Below are 15,372 nucleotides of genomic sequence, written 5' to 3'. Positions count from 1 at the left end.
CGATTTCGATTGCATTGGTACGTCTCCGCTATCTTTTCGCCGCAGCATCGCTGATAATGCCTTAACGATGTACATAAGACCTCTGTGACCGTCGTTGCAGCGGTGCCAAGCCGTCGGAGGCATGCGAGGGGTAGCACGGCGAGTTTTGCGACGAGGGCGGGTACCTTCCCCTCCCCTTGCTCTTATTTGACGGCTGACGCCTTATCAGGGAAAAACTCGCTAACCTCTGAATCGAACCGCCGGAGGCGCGCGTGGGCTCCCCGGGTGAGAAATGCGTAGAGGGTGAGTTACCCTCCCTCTTCTCACTCCGACGTTGTCCAGAACGCAGGCGTGGCGAATCTCGAATGCCGTGGTACGCCCCGCTGTTCTTTTTTGTTTGACCGTCGCTGACAATGTAGTAGATATGACTATAGGACGTTTTCGAACGCCGCCTGGGCCGCCGCCAGGCCGCTGGAGGCACGGCTGCACTCACTAGGCGACGAATGGGAAGAGGGTAGGGCAGCCTCGCTGGCGACGTCGAGTGCGAGAAGGAGGGTGACGGCGTCTCGAGCGTAGCGGGTGAGCTTGCGTGAGGGACAAGCTGTGAGATCCCGCCTCTCGTCTATAATCGAACGCTAAACTTTGATCAGATGACTTCTCGACGAGTGCAAACCGCCGGAGGCGCACACGGACACGCTGGGCGAGATATGCGGCCGGATTAGGGGGCCCTACCCTCCTCTTCCCCTTCGAATGAGAGGGCTCCATGACTCCTCAAAGGCCGAGTTCTGGTCGAGCCAGACCCGCCGGAGGCACGCGTAGGTGCATTTCATAAAGAATACGACGAAGGTGAGCTACCCTTCCTTCCACACCCCTGTCACCCTCTGATATCGCGATTCCTCTCGCCAACGAGCGCATGCTGATCACTCAACAGACGTCCTTCTCGCGATTTTGAGACGTTGGAGGCGCCCGCGTGCTCCTTAAATAGAAAGTGCGGCGAAGGTGGGACCCTCCCTCCCCTCTCCTCCCTCCCCTCCCTCTCCCTTCGAGGGGGGAGATTCCCTGACCCCTCGAGGGTGATTTTTGGTAGTCCCGAGCCGCCGGATCCCTCGATGAGGAGCGCGAAGAGGGTGAGCTACCCTCCTCCTCCCCCCCCCCTTCTCCTCTCGCACCTCCCCCGCATCTACCCCCTCTCCCCGTCCCTTTCCCCCCCTTCCTTCATCACCCTCTACCCTGCTATCACGACGCGCACCCTCTACACGCGACTCTCAAGCCTGGGAGACCGGGGAGGCGTGCGCGACGTGGGGTGGGGTAGGGATGTGGGGGGAGGGAGCGCATTCCCCTTCTCGAAGTGCCTGCTTTTTGGTGCTGACGATTTTGCAGGTCGCCTCTGAACGCGAAGCTGTACGACACAGCCGCTCGCCTAGGCGATGACCTTGTCATCCGATCTCTGTCCCCGTCGGTGTCGCGCTCGCGCGTGGAGGAGGGAGGAGGGAGGAGGGATGTAGGTGGGGGTGGGGAGGCTGGGCACGAAGGAAAAGGGGGGCGGGGCGGACTTGAGAAGACGGCAGGAGCGCTGCTCAAAAAGCAAGAAGACGAAGCGCAGGTGCTCGTCGTGGTGGAGAAGCAGGGGTAGGAGGAGGGCGGCGCGGGGGAGGAGGAGGAGAGGGAAGAGGTGCGCGTTCTCGCTCGAGTGCGCCGCCAGCCGTGGCGGTCTCGGCGTGAGCGCGTGGCTTTCGAGGATGTCCCCGAAGTTGGAGGTGAGTGATTTGAGTGTCCACTGGATCTGCGCGCGACGCTGACGCTCCTCTAGATCATCCCTCCTCCCCTCGTCAGACCATGCGAAGGGGAACTCGATGGCGTGCGCACGCGAACGGCTTAGTTTTGGCATTGTTTTCGCGTGAAATCCAGCCATAGTGATGTGGTTGTGGCGGCGGATCCGGTCCCGTCGAGATGGAGGATGGTCAGAGGAGGAGGGGGAGGGGGGATGTGCGACGTGGTGAGTCCGGGAGACCGGCGCTTTACAGGCGTTTTCTTGCCGAGTTCGTGGCATCGCTCGACCTCCTCACGCGCTCCCGCATCGTTTTTCGTCACAAAAAAACGCTTGTATTCGATATATACGACATGTACACTACCTACGTGCTAGACGGCTAATTCTAAGCCCCACCCCTCCGCTTCTGCCCTCCTCAAAGTCGTGTTCCCTCGAGAAACGCCGCGTGGAGTTGTGTCTTGCGACGGGTCTCTCGCGCTCATCCTCGCGACGAAGTTCACGCCCGACAGATGTCGAGTGCTCATGTTGTCGCCCTTCGTCGCCGCCAGTCCGAGGGACCACCACGCCGCCAATCCGACGTCGGTACGTCGCGACGCCAGTCTGAGGTCGGTACGTCGCGACGCTAGTTGGATGTCGGCACATCGCGTCGCTAATCGGACGGGCCTGCTCGCCCACGCTCGCTACGCCACGCGTCCAGGTTCTCGTACGCGAGCACGCTGTAGACATTGCGCATGAACGGCGTGCCGAGCACAATATCGACGCCCGCGACCGCCTTGGATCGCGCCCATGCACGACCCCGTACCCGCGCCCCGCCCGCCGCCGCCGCCGTCGATCACCATATCGCTCGGGTGCAGGGGCACGGCGATCCGCGGCGAGTCGTTGCTGCCCGACTCCGCGAGCGTGAAGGTGAGGTTGAGCGGCGTCGCGCAGGGAAGGTAGTACACGCCGTCGCTGCCGGGGCCGACGCCGACGGCGCCGTACACGGCGTTTGCGATGGTGGAGGTGGTGAGGATGAGCGGGACGCCGGAGTCGAAGACGGCGCGGAGGGGCGCGCCGAGGAGCGCGGTGTCCGCTGTCAGGTTGTTCTGGTTTGTCCCCGCATCGGGGCCTTGGACGGTAGATGGGTGCGCGTCGATGCCCGCGAGCTGCACCTTGAAGAGGAGCTCCCCAGACTCGTCTGAGGACAAGCCGAGGTAGGAGAGCGAGGACTCGACGTCCTTGCCGTCTGGCAGACGCAGTTGCTCGGACGAAGGATGCGTACCGAGGCCGAGGAGGGAGGGGTAGCGATCGCTCCCCGGGCGCCCCAGCAGCATCCCGATGAACTTGTTTCCCGGAGCACCATCCGCGCCGAAGAGCCCCTTCGTGACCGCATCCCCGCCGTCCTTGGACGCGATCAGCGAGTTGTCCGGCAGCGCGAGACCCAGCACGCCGTTGAACTCGTCCCCAAGAGGCTCGTTCGTGACGTTTGACGCCGCAGCGAGCGCCTGGGCGTTGATCGACGCGGGGCCGATGCGAACCGTGTCTTTGACGACATCGCCGGAGACTTGGCCCTGCAGGTAGGAGATGGAGAAGTCCGCGGAAGTTGTCTGGGCGGAGGATGATGATGAGGGGTCGTAGGTGTGCCCTGAGGACTTGCAAGCGGAGGTCTGGCAGGAAGGGGAGGCGAGCCACAGATCAGAGGAACCGGTGTCGACCTGGACGTAGACCGTCTGAGGAGGCGTGCCGACCTTGAGGGGGACCATGTACGAGCTACGCAGTGTAAGTTTAGAGGGAGTATCATGAAGCAATGAGTACGCACACGTCGTAATTGCCATTCTGCAGGGTGGACATCTCGACGAGATATTCGTTACCGCTGTCGCGTATGCTCATTGCGTCCATGCGCATGTTTGCCATTATCACAATAGTCCTGGGCCGTGCAGGACAAGGGAGGGGGATATGCAAAGGAGAGAGCGCAGGTCAATGCTGCATACAAGTAACGAGTGAGGGGGGAGAACAGCGATGGCGGCCGCGACCTTCAAGGGGACCTCCCTGAGAGCGATCAGTACGTGCGAGGTACCCTGCGTGAAGCACTTACGGGGTAGACGGTCCAGCGGCTGTGAGAGGGAAGGAGCGAGCAGATGCACGCCCGTCGTGAGGAAGGAGTGATCTAGCGCGACCCTTGATCATTCTCCCACTCCATTCAATCACCACGCGTCTTGCTCCTCTCCTGGACCGGTAGCACGGTCCCTCTTACCTCGCTTTGGCTGGTCAGCAGGCTGCTCCTCTCCGATGCCCTCGCCTGTCGCTTGACGTGTCGGGAGTCGGGACCGAGGGTGTGCGCTTGACGGGGGCGCGCGGCGCGCGTCATGGGATCCGCGGGCGGGTGGCTGTGCGCTTTCCGCCTGCCTCTGCTCCTGCTCTTATGTGCGTCGCTGGCGCGGGCTGGACGGTGGCGCGGTGTTGTCCGTCCGTCGACCGCCGGCGCCCCTCTTCGCCCCTCTCGCACCCCTCCCTTGGCGGCCGTCACGTCACACGCGGACTTGAACCGCGACGTTTCCTTTTCGAGCGAGAATTCGAGAAACGACGTGTGCCATCGCTGTTGAACGCGATTTTTGACTCCTTTCGATTTGGGTCCTCGGACTGCCCGGGATGTGTACTACCCGTGAATGCAAGATGATTTGTAGCTTGACTGACCGATTCCTGCACTCCCCGATTTTAGGTGCCCTCAGCAACTCTCGAAAGCGTGACATCCGGCTTGTATAAATTGTGCTGGTCGTCGCCGTGCCTCGTTCGACGTCGGGTAAGCTGGAGGTGGTAGGGTGTGGCTGGTACTAGTGTTCTACAAGTGCTCGAGTGGCTCCCTGCCCTCACTCCCCTCCTACCGATTTTACACTCCCTGTCACTCCCACCTGCCAAGCTAATTCCCTACTAACCATTGGCTACGTTAGTGATCTCGCGACCCGTCGAGGCCAACGGATCCCATCCGTATACGTACATCACACCGGAACACCCGCCCGAGGCACGGTCCAGTCAAGGGCCAGTCCCGCCTCACCGTGGCTTGCCGTCTCGCCGTGATCTCATTCTCCAGTCTCGTACGAGCCGTCGGGATATATATATGAGGGTGCTTTGCACTGACACTAGCTACAAGCTACGCTACCTCACTCGTGAGCATGCAAATCTTGAGCGCAAGCAGTGAGTCGAGCGAGAGCGCAGGGAGTAAGGATGGTGAGCAAGACGAGCTTGAGGTTGCAAGCAAGACGAGTATGAGATGAGCATGGCGAGCACAATGAGCAAGGTTGGATGGTGAGCTGGATGGTGATGAGAAGATGAGGACGCTGTTAAGAAGGCGAGTAGACTGTCGAGCAGACACTGTCAAGAAGACGAGTTGGTGAGCATAGGCCGTCAAAGGACCTGGCGAGACTCGGAGTGGCGAGATGTGGAGGATAAGTCGAGACTCGGAAATGCTGACACGTTGATGGGGAAGAAAGTGGCGAGACTCGAATTGAGGGGCTGGCGAGATGGGATGAGCTTGACCAGACAGCTTTCGAGTGGATGAGACGAGCTCGACGAGATGAGCAAGACAGCAATGGATACAACAAGAAGGCAAAAACTATAACAAGGTATAGAGGAGTCGAGGTAGACAGTGAGAGCGAGAAGTTACATACAAGATGCAAGCTACGAGCTCATGTAAAGAGAGCAAGAGAGCGCAGGAGCACAGGATGAGCAAAGTGAGTAGAAGCGAGGATGAGAAGTACAGAAACAATAGCCTCGCTTGCTGAGGGTCGATACATTGCTCCAGGGCTTGGGCGGCGCTCGAGGGACTCAGGGACCCTCGGAGGGTTTTGGAGACGCTCTGGGGACTTGAAGACGCTTGGGGGCCTTGTGGACTTGCGGAGAACTGACGACAGTTAACAAGGGGATGGTATTAAGCCGCTCGGCAGCCGGAAATACGTCGACTCCACACTTGGAGCCGTCGCGCTCAACTTGGGAGGGTAAGGCGGAGACAAAAGCGTTGTGGAAGGGGACGAGATGAAAGGGAGAAATCGCTGGGAAGTATGGTTCAAGGTGTCGGTGTCGAGCGCACAGGGAAGGATGGGAGAAGGCAGCATAAAGCGGTGCCGAAGGTGACGAGAAGATTTGTCAAAGGCGTCGGGAAGCCCATAAGAAGGCAGCGGGAAGGACAGCGAAGGAAAGGCTTGAAGCGCCGCTCGCCGGACGGCGATACATTGCTTCAGCGCTTGGCGGGGTGCTCTGGGACTTACAAAACACGCTGGAGCATCATAAGCATCTTCGTAACATTCGAGAAGTAGCTCACGCACCGTATCTACCCGCTCCGCGGACGAAGATTCATTGCTTCAGCGCTTCGAGAGCTTCGTGAGTAAATCAGGCTTGGAAGTGTTCTGGAAATACGGCGAGTCGCGGGAGGGGTCCAGTGAGCAGCAAGAAGGCCTTCAGAGCCACGAGACAGCGACGCAGAGGCTAGGCACGCAGCAGCGATGTCTGCTAATGGATGTGAGCGCCGGAAAAGCAGCTGGAAAATGAGCACGCACCTTATTTACCCGCTCGCCGGACGAAATCCTGTTGCTTCGGCGCTTTGAGCGCGTCGTCAGCGTTCGCATCGTACGTGGCGTGAGTAGACGAAGAAAGGCCTGAATTGCTGTTAGCATCACTAGGAACGCATTCAGAATGCGAACACATACCGGATTAGCCCGCTCGGCGGACGGATTTTTGTGTACTCATCGCCTAGGGCACTAGCGCGAGTTGAGAGCGCTGGAGATGTTCAAGTGCGGCATTTTCTATTGAGAGGGGCGTCGACGTGGGAGAGGAAGCTTGTGGAAGAGTCAGCAGAGCCGCAATCGTCGCACGAGAGAGAACGCACCATGAGCGAATCGGCGCGGCGGCCCCGCGCAGGTCCAGAGTTTCACGCGCCGCGGCAGAAAAATGACCGGCAAAAGGTCAGAAGCAAGGGCACAATGTTCTCCGCGGTCCGAGAACGTGGCTTGCGGCGTCTGGGGGCGGCGGCGGAAAATGGCGGAATACGGGAGATGAGGGCGGGCGGAGAGCAACAAGTCGTCAATTCGATGCGGGCCGCGGCGCGGAGAACGTGGGCCGAGACCGCCCGCAGACCCTGAGCACCTACCAGATCGAGAACAATAGTCTCCCCAGCACCTACCTTCGTCGTCGATATCGCCCGCTTGTGCTCAATCCTTGACTCGTGCGTGGGTTTCTTCCGGCAGTCGGGAGGTGAAGACACGATTCCATTTCATCCGAAGCGCGCGCAGACAGTCATATTCCGGATCCCCACCTCACCCTCTGACGCGCCTCCCGAGAACAATAGCCAGGGCGCTCGCGGGACGGAGATGGCGGTCGGAGACAACAAGCGCCCAGATAGGCGCCCGGCGCCCGCCCCGCCAACCCGGTCCTCGGCAACTGCCGACCGCGCCTCACCCGCGGGAGCTTTTCGTTTCCCATACATCCACCACGTCCCCCGCGAGTTCGTTCACGGCGCGCAATTCGTCGCATGTGGGACCTCTCATCCGTCGAGTACGATGTTTCGCCCACCTTGAGATCTCTCGAAAACACAAACAGTGCCTATGACGACGCACGGTGGAGCCCACGGCACCTACCCCCCATTATAGGGACGAGTTCATGGGATGTAAGCACTTTTGCCAGTGAGAAGAGGTGAAAGGCGTACTATGAGAAGTTGAGGGCGAGACCGAGGCCTTGAAAAGCTCAAGATCTTGAGCCTGAACTTGAAGGAGAGGACATACAGATAGATGGAGCATTCGCCTCGATGAGGTGGCGCGTGCTTCGCAAAGCCCCATTGACGAAGATCGGTGAGGGAACGTGCTAATACTACACCCCAGATCTTTAGAACGCGCTTTTACCCTGAGACTGAACTACACGCCGGTCGCATGGGTGAACCCAGCATGTGGCGTCGTATCTCGTGAGTGAAAAGTACAATGTCCGACACCTCTACTGACCAGATAATTATACCCCTGTGTAGAGTTAGTACTATAAACCTGATTATGACGCTTGGAATACGCCTGAATCGGCCCCGCTTTCTGTGCATAACGCCTTTCCTCGCTGCCTCAAGATCCCCCGTGCAGAATGTCCACGTCACCGGCTTCTGCATCACCCGCGGGCTTCTCGAGTACTTTTCCCAGCATATCGACATTGATATCCGGCACGAGAAACGTCGTCCGACCTGCAAACTCTACGGATACTTCACCCGTTAGTTCCCCTCCCCGCTCGTCTACTTCCGATTTCCGGCTCAATCACACATCCAGGCGCGACGATCTCGGCGCACACTTACGCAATCAACGCGACGGAAGTCTGATGCGCGACGACGGAGGCCGCGCCACGCTCGAGGCCGCCTCGTCAACTTGCCTTGGCGAGTTGAGCCGCATACATACATAGCGCGGGCCTACCCCACCCAACGGCACGACATGTCGACAGTGACTCGAACACGTGTCACTACGTTCGCCGCGGGATTTTGGCGGGACCGAGTGAGTAGCCCACGCGCGGACAAGGCGCGCTACTTTGGGAGCGGCTCAAAGCCTGCCGAATGGAGATAGAGCAATGATCTCGCAGAGGTCGACTTTTCCTCCCTGCCCCCTTCCTCCTCGCGCGGTCTCGGCCCTGTGACGCGTCACGCCCATCCTCGTGTACCCTCTGCGCATGCTCTGGCGAGCTCTGCTGAACACCGGACGCGTTGTCGACGATGCAGAACGCCTTGAACGCGCAACGGCTCCCCGCGCAAGAACGGGTTTGCCACACCCGAGCCCCGCCTTCCGGCGGTCCGGGCCCGGCCTTCCCTCGCCGCAGAGGTACGTCTGGAATATTTCCCGCCGAGATCTCGCTGACATTCGCGCAGGGATAGACGGAAGATTGTGTGCGCGCCGGGCGCGCTCGTTCCCCCAATCATCCGACTTTTGCTGGGCAGGTCTCGATCGCGGACCGCCGAGGTCTTCTATCGGTGATGGCAGGCTCCGGTCTGTAAGTTTTGCGGAACAAGGGGCACGGCATACTGCCGTTGTGCAGGGTATAAGACGCGGCGCGTCTGGCTGTCTCAGTCACCATTCAGCACCTCCCTTCTTTTCCTCCCTCCTCTTCTGACCCTTCTCACTTTCGCTCTCTCATGTCTACTTTCTCGACGGCTAGCGTCAGTCGCTCACTTCACAGTGCTCGCTTTACTGACTATACCTCTACAGCCTACCCATTTCCTTTGCTCCGTCTCGACTGGTGAGTCTTTCCTTTCGTTCGTTGTTCAGATCAGCGCTAATTATCCTTTCTACTCAGTCTACTACATGTACGAGTAAGTCCTCTCTAATCTACCCTTCTGTTTGACTACTAATCGTGCGCTTCCAGTCCCATTGCCATCACGCCACGCCTCGACTCTTAATTCCAGACCGCGCACCATCAATCGACACCAAACGCACCTTGGGTTTTCGTTATCACCCTCATAATGGTACGTTCTCACTTGCTCTCCACTCGACTGAGCCTGACGCGTGTGCAGTAGCGAGTTTGCTCATTCTCTCGGGTGCCTTCGGCATCGACGCTAAGGGATAGACTCTCTTCCAGACCGCGGCGGTGAAGCTGCGTCCATGGTGCGCTGCTCGTCGGTGCCCGCAACATCAATGCTGACCTCGCTATTGCAGGAGGTGTAGTCATACAGGCCGGAGGAGAGCGCGAGGGCGATGGACTCAGCGACCTCGACCTTCCGCAACAGTCAGCGCTGGCGGCTAAAAGCTGTCTGGGACAGCCTCGACATCGATCGCACTCGACCCCTGGCTGTCGCGCTCGTGAGGTACGTACTCGGCGCGTTCTTGTCTGCTATCCACGACGCCCTCTCGAATCCCATCCCATCCCTCCATTCTGCTATCTCCCGGCGTCGTAGCTCGCGGCGTCGCTGCACTGCGGCCGAGAACACGCGCCGCCGCGTCTCGTGTGTCGCCCTCACCACGAACGAACATCCGATTCCCTCAACTAACCGGAACTATCAACAACGCAGAAGCCCGTGTAGCCGTACTGCCCGGTGAGCTCGCGCCCTCGTCGTTGTGCATCGTGCTGATTTGACTTTCACAGACGGTCGCAGGGAGCCAACTCGTACCCGTGCCCCACGCTACCTCCCCTCGACTCACAACGCACGACGACGGACACTCGCCATTCTTCTCGGCGAGTCATTACCGTCGCTGTCGACTCCCGCCTCTGACCCCGCTCCAGACTCCACCAATCACCTTGCCGGCGTGCCGACACAACGCCGTTCATGGCCCTTTTTCCGCCGCAGCGCAGACGCGAGCGGCCTGTCCTATTCCGTGGTGACTTGTCCGACTCCCCCGCTATTGAGCTTACTAACGCTGCGTCGGTTTGGAGGGGCCTTCGCCGCACTCTGCGAAAACTGAAGGCGTGGCACGCACGCGCCGCGGTTGACCAGCGCAACTAGAGGGGTTTACTCCTCGCGGGCGAGCACCCCAGTCAGTAAGTCCGCGAATTTGTGCTGGACCCCCACAGTTACCGTTGTAACGGACACATGCTGACTGACCGCTTGATAGGTGATTTCTTCGTGCAATCGCGATCGCCGGACGCGCGCGTGCGTCCGCTTACACGTCGAAGGACGCGTTGAGGGTGAGTACACCCCTCTCAAGTTTACTCGGAACTCGTCGGAAATGCGGTTTGAGAGCTCACGCGGTACGCTTTCTCGTAAACCTCTGTGCAGACGCGTGCGGCTGACCCTTTGTCAGGTGCTACTCGAGTATTTGCGTGGACCCCGAACCGCCGGAGGCACGCTCGGGCTGACTCGGTGAGCAACGCGACGAGGGTGGGGTACCACCGTCCCATTTTCTCCAATGCTGACCCCTTTGGCAGCTGCCAAGTCTCGGCCCCAACACGACGCATATCGAGGCGATCAACGCGACGGAAGAGGCGTGCTGTACCCCCGTCACCGCAATCTGAACGTTCAGCAAGCCAGCTCATAACCAACCCGGACCCCTTCGGCACTGCGTTCCTCGTACACTGGCGAGATATCGACGGTTTGACCTTCGTACGTAGCCCAATTCTGATGGAGATCCCATGAAGACACACTGACGAGTTTTCAGGCGAATTTCCGCTGACCCGAGCAGCCGGAGGCTCGCGCGGGGTCCCTCGGTGAAGGTTGCGACGAGGGTGGAGCACCCTCCCGTTAGACGCCGAGAGGACCCCTTGACCTCTTGTTCAAGGTACTTTATGCCGACGGCGAGCCGCCGGAGGCGCGCTCGTTTTTCCTAGATGAGGAATGCGTCAAGGGAGGAAGATCCTCCCTCCCGAGGGCCCTTTAAGCGCCCAAGAGACGATTTTCAATTGCATTGGTACGTCTCCGCTATCTTTTTCGCCACAACGTCGCCGTTAATCTCTTGACGATGTACATAAGACCGTCTCGACTGTCATTGCAAATGCTCCCAAGCAGCTGGAAGCACGCCGGGGGTCCTACGGCGAGCTTTGCGACGAGGGTGTGGTACCCTCCCGTCCCCTTTGCTCTTGCTCGATGGCTAACACTTTTTCAAGGAAGAAATTGCTGACCTCGAACCGCCGGAGCCGCACGCGGGTTTCCCGGGTGAGAATTTGTCGAGGTTAGGTTTCCCTCCCTCTTCTCACTCCGACTTTGTCGCAGGCGGGACGATTTCGAATGTGGTGGTACGTCGCCGCTGATCTTTTGTGTTTGACCGTCGCTGACAATGCTGTGGATATGAACATAGAATGCTTTTGAACACCGTCTCGGCCGCCGCCAGGCCGCTGGAGGCACGTCAGCACCTACTAGGCGACAAATGCGAAGAGGGTGGGGCACCCTCGCTGACGGCGTCGAATGCGAGAAGGAGGGTGACGACGTCGAGTGCGAGAAGGAGGGTGACGGCGTCTCGAGCGTAGCGGGTGAGCTTGCGTGAGGGACAAGCTGTGAGATCCCGCCTCTCGTCTATAATCGAACGCTAACCTTTGATCAGATGACTTCTCGAAGAGAGCAAACCGCCGGAGGCGCACACCGACACGCTGGGCGAGATATGCGGCCGGGGTAGGGGGCCCTACCCTCCTCTTCCCCTTTGTATTAGAGGGCTCCATGACTCCTCAAAGGCCAGGTTTTGGTCGAGCCAGACCCGCCGAAGGCACGCGAGGATGTATTTCATAAAGAATACGACGACGGTGCGCTGTCCTCCCCCTGTCATCCTCTTATATCGGGATTCCTCTCGCCAACGAGCGCATGCTGATCACTCAACAGACGTCCTTCTCGCGATTTTGAGACGTCGGAGGCGCGCGCGTGCTCCCTACAGGAGAAAGTGCGGCGAAGGGTGGGTACCCTCCCTCGCCTCCCTCCCCTCCCCACCCTCTCCCTTCCGGGGAGATGATTCCCTGACCCCTCGAGGGTGATTCTTGGTAGATCCCGAGCCGCCGGAGGCACGCGCGTGCTCCCTCGATGGGGAGCGCGAAGAGGGTGAGCTACCCTCCTCCTCCCCCTCCCCCTTCTCCTCTCGCACCTCCCCCCCCCATCTACCTCCTCTCCCTGCCCCTCTCCCCCTTCCTTCGGGGTCTTCTACCCTGATCTCACGACGCGCACCCTCTACACGCGATTCTCAAGCCTGGGAAACCGAGGAGGCGTGCGCGATGTGGGCTGGGATAGGGATGTGGGGGGAGGGAACGCATTCCCCTTCTCGATCTGCCTGCTTTTCGGTGCTGACGATTTTGCAGGTCGACTCTGAACGCGAAGCCGTACGCCTCAGCCGTGCGCTGAGGCAATGTCCTTGTCAGCGGACCTTTGTCCTCGTCGGTGGTGCGCTTGCGCGTGGAGGAGGGAAGAGGGATGTAGGTGGGGGTGGGGAGGCTGAGCGGGAAGGAAAAGGGGGCCGGGGCGGACTTGAGACGGCAGCAGCGCTGCTCAAGAAGACCGAGGACGAAGCGCAGGTGCTCGGCGTGGTGGAGAAGCAGGGGTAGGAGGAGGGCGGCGCGGGGGAGGAGGGAGGAGGAGGAGGAAGAGGTGCGCGTTCTCGCTCGAGTGCGCCGCCAATCGTGGCGGCCTCGGCGTGAGCGCGTGGCTTTCGAGGATGTCCCCGAAGTTGGAGGTGAGTGAATCGAGTGTCCACTGGATCTGCGCGCGACGCTGACGCTCCTCTAGGTTATCCCTCCTCCCCTCGTCCGACCATGCGAAGGGGAACTCGATGGCGAGCGCACGTGAACGGCTCAGTTTTGGCATTGTTTTCGCGTGGGATCCAGGCGTAAGGATGTGGTTGTGGCGGCGTATCCGGTCCCGTCGAGATGGAGGATGGTCAGAGGAGGGAGGGGGAGCAGTTCGGGTTCTCTTCGAGACCGGCGCTTTGCAGCCGTTTTCCTGCCGAGTTCGTGGCATTGCTCAACTTCCTCACGCGCTCCCGCTTCGTTTTTTGTCACAAAAAACGCTTGCATTCGATATATACGACATGTACACTACCTACGTGCTAGACGGCTAATTCTAAGCCCCACCCCTCCGCTTCTGCCCTCCTCAAAGTCGTGTTCCCTCGAGAAACACCGCGTTGAGTTGTGTCTTGCGTGTCTTGCGACGAGTTTCTCGCGCTCATCCTCGCGACGAAGTTCACGCTCGACAAATGTCGAGTGCTCATGTTGTCGCCCTTCCTTCGCCGAGGGACCACCGCGCCGCCAATCCGACGTCGGTACATCGCGGCGCCAGTCTGAAGTCGGTACGTCGCGACGCCAGTCGGACATCGGCACATCGCGGCGCCAGTCAGACGGACCTGCGCGCTTGCGCTGGCCATGCCACGCATCCGGGTTCTCGTACGCGAGCACGCTGTAAACGTTGCGCATGAACGGCGTGCCGAGCACAATATCGACGCCCGCGCCATTACTCGACGAGCTATCCAGGTCCGCAACCGCCTGGATCGCGCCCATGCACGACCCCGTACCCGCGCCCCGCCCGCCACCACCTCCGTCGATCACCATATCGCTCGGGTGCAGGGGCACGGCGATCCGCGGCGAGTCGTTGCTGCCCGACTCCGCGAGCGTGAAGGTGAGGTTGAGCGGCGTCGCGCAGGGGAGGTAGTACACGCCGTCGCTGCCGGGGCCGACGCCGACGGCGCCATACACGGCGTTTGCGATGGTGGAGGTGGTGAGGATGAGCGGGACGCCGGAGTCGAAGACGGCGCGGAGGGGCGCGCCGAGGAGCGCGGTGTCCGCTGTCAGGTTGTTCTGGTTTGTCCCCGCATCGGGACCTTGGACGGTAGATGGGTGCGCGTCGATGCCCGCGAGCTGCACCTTGAAGAGGAGCTCCCCAGACTCGTCTGAGGACAAGCCGAGGTAGGAGAGCGAGGACTCGACGTCCTTGCCGTCTGGCAGACGCAGTTGCTCGGACGAAGGATGCGTACCGAGGCCGAGGAGGGAGGGGTAGCGATCGCTCCCCGGGCGCCCCAGCAGCATCCCGATGAACTTGTTTCCCGGAGCACCATCCGCGCCGAAGAGCCCCTTCGTGACCGCATCCCCGCCGTCCTTGGACGCGATCAGCGAGTTGTCCGGCAGCGCGAGACCCAGCACGCCGTTGAACTCGTCCCCAAGAGGCTCGTTCGTGACGTTTGACGCCGCAGCGAGCGCCTGGGCGTTGATCGACGCGGGGCCGATGCGAACCGTGTCTTTGACGACATCGCCGGAGACTTGGCCCTGCAGGTAGGAGATGGAGAAGTCCGCGGAAGTTGTCTGGGCGGAGGATGATGATGAGGGGTCGTAGGTGTGCCCTGAGGACTTGCAAGCGGAGGTCTGGCAGGAAGGGGAGGCGAGCCACAGATCAGAGGAACCGGTGTCGACCTGGACGTAGACCGTCTGAGGAGGCGTGCCGACCTTGAGGGGGACCATGTACGAGCTACGCAGTGTAAGTTTAGAGGGAGTATCATGAAGCAATGAGTACGCACACGTCGTAATTGCCATTCTGCAGGGTGGACATCTCGACGAGATATTCGTTACCGCTGTCGCGTATGCTCATTGCGTCCATGCGCATGTTTGCCATTATCACAATAGTCCTGGGCCGTGCAGGACAAGGGAGGGGGATATGCAAAGGAGAGAGCGCAGGTCAATGCTGCATACAAAGTAACGAGTGAAGGTGGAGAACAGCGATGGTTCAAAGATGGATGGCGGCTGCGACCTTCAAGGGGACCTCCCTAAGAGAGATCAGTATGTGCGAGGTATTCTGCGTGAAGCACTTACGGGGTAGACGGTCCAGCGGCTGTGAGAGGGAAAGAGCGAGCAGATACACGCCCGTCGTGAGGAAGGAGTGATCTAGCGCGTCGCGCGCGACCCTTGATCATTCTCCCACTCCATTCAATCACCACTGTTCTGATTTCATGTGCAACGCATCTTGCTTCTCTCCTTCACCTCTGGAAGGTCGCTCATCGTTGGAGCTATCCGTTGTACCAAGTCCAACAACGGGCAAGTTCAGCATCGTGGAGGGAGACGGCAAGACGTTGAATAGGCGGCCGCCGTGACTTGAACCTGGACCCTTTGAAGCCGGAGCTGGCCAACTCCCTCTCGGGACTCACTCTGTGATAGCTGCATTCTCATCACCATCGACCTGCTCAGGCTCAAACAAATGTGAGGATGCATGCATCGTGAAGCAGGCGTCCTTCTCCGCCATCATTCAGCCG

General features: G+C 60.0%; 6 protein-coding genes across 6 annotated transcripts in view; 4 read left to right on the top strand and 2 right to left on the bottom strand.

The window, feature by feature from the left end:
- SCHCODRAFT_02613917 (acid protease) overlaps window positions 1–3,960 on the bottom strand; it is a 51,113-nt gene extending 47,153 nt beyond the window's left edge. The window contains exon 1 of the mRNA XM_050344635.1: window positions 3,822–3,960. Within this exon, the coding sequence (XP_050201497.1) occupies window positions 3,822–3,913 (92 nt within the window). The 5' untranslated portion in view covers window positions 3,914–3,960. The remainder of the gene's footprint in view (window positions 1–3,821) is intronic.
- Window positions 3,626–4,462, top strand: SCHCODRAFT_02613915 (uncharacterized protein). Its single transcript, XM_050344634.1, has 2 exons — window positions 3,626–3,775; window positions 3,822–4,462. The coding sequence occupies exon 2, from the start codon at window positions 4,093–4,095 to the stop codon at window positions 4,327–4,329; it is 237 nt and encodes a 78-aa protein (XP_050201496.1). The 5' UTR covers window positions 3,626–3,775; window positions 3,822–4,092; the 3' UTR covers window positions 4,330–4,462.
- A 3,162-nt stretch (window positions 4,463–7,624) lies between these two features.
- On the top strand, window positions 7,625–8,454 carry SCHCODRAFT_02181931 (uncharacterized protein). The gene is made up of 3 exons (XM_050342004.1): window positions 7,625–7,673; window positions 7,734–7,960; window positions 8,017–8,454. Exons 2-3 carry the CDS (start codon window positions 7,838–7,840, stop codon window positions 8,302–8,304), a joined length of 411 nt encoding a protein of 136 aa, XP_050201495.1. The 5' UTR covers window positions 7,625–7,673; window positions 7,734–7,837; the 3' UTR covers window positions 8,305–8,454.
- Window positions 8,455–8,867: 413 nt separating this feature from the next.
- Window positions 8,868–10,681, top strand: SCHCODRAFT_02493326 (uncharacterized protein; the record flags this gene model as incomplete). Its single annotated transcript, XM_003034158.2, has 10 exons — window positions 8,868–8,891; window positions 8,941–8,971; window positions 9,029–9,044; window positions 9,246–9,269; window positions 9,326–9,531; window positions 9,627–9,764; window positions 9,815–10,047; window positions 10,282–10,417; window positions 10,471–10,529; window positions 10,595–10,681. 10 exons carry the CDS (start codon window positions 8,868–8,870, stop codon window positions 10,679–10,681), a joined length of 954 nt encoding a protein of 317 aa, XP_003034204.1.
- Window positions 10,682–11,157: 476 nt separating this feature from the next.
- On the top strand, window positions 11,158–12,685 carry SCHCODRAFT_02493114 (uncharacterized protein; the record flags this gene model as incomplete). Its single annotated transcript, XM_003034157.2, has 6 exons — window positions 11,158–11,214; window positions 11,270–11,398; window positions 11,461–11,632; window positions 11,704–11,771; window positions 11,836–11,899; window positions 12,135–12,685. 6 exons carry the CDS (start codon window positions 11,158–11,160, stop codon window positions 12,683–12,685), a joined length of 1,041 nt encoding a protein of 346 aa, XP_003034203.1.
- Window positions 12,686–13,161: 476 nt separating this feature from the next.
- On the bottom strand, window positions 13,162–15,183 carry SCHCODRAFT_02745165 (acid protease). The gene is made up of 3 exons (XM_050347187.1): window positions 14,936–15,183; window positions 14,644–14,889; window positions 13,162–14,594 (listed from the first exon to the last, which is right to left on the bottom strand). The coding sequence occupies exons 2-3, from the start codon at window positions 14,736–14,738 to the stop codon at window positions 13,175–13,177; spliced, it is 1,515 nt and encodes a 504-aa protein (XP_050201494.1). The 5' UTR covers window positions 14,739–14,889; window positions 14,936–15,183; the 3' UTR covers window positions 13,162–13,174.
- Window positions 15,184–15,372: the final 189 nt, after the last annotated feature.

Source organism: Schizophyllum commune, assembly GCF_000143185.2.
Source record: "Schizophyllum commune H4-8 unplaced genomic scaffold SCHCOscaffold_3, whole genome shotgun sequence".
In the NCBI taxonomy this organism is placed as follows: Eukaryota; Fungi; Basidiomycota; class Agaricomycetes; order Agaricales; family Schizophyllaceae; genus Schizophyllum; species Schizophyllum commune.
The sequence above is the reverse complement of the archived record's forward strand: the minus strand, read 5'-3'. Positions and strand labels throughout refer to the sequence as shown.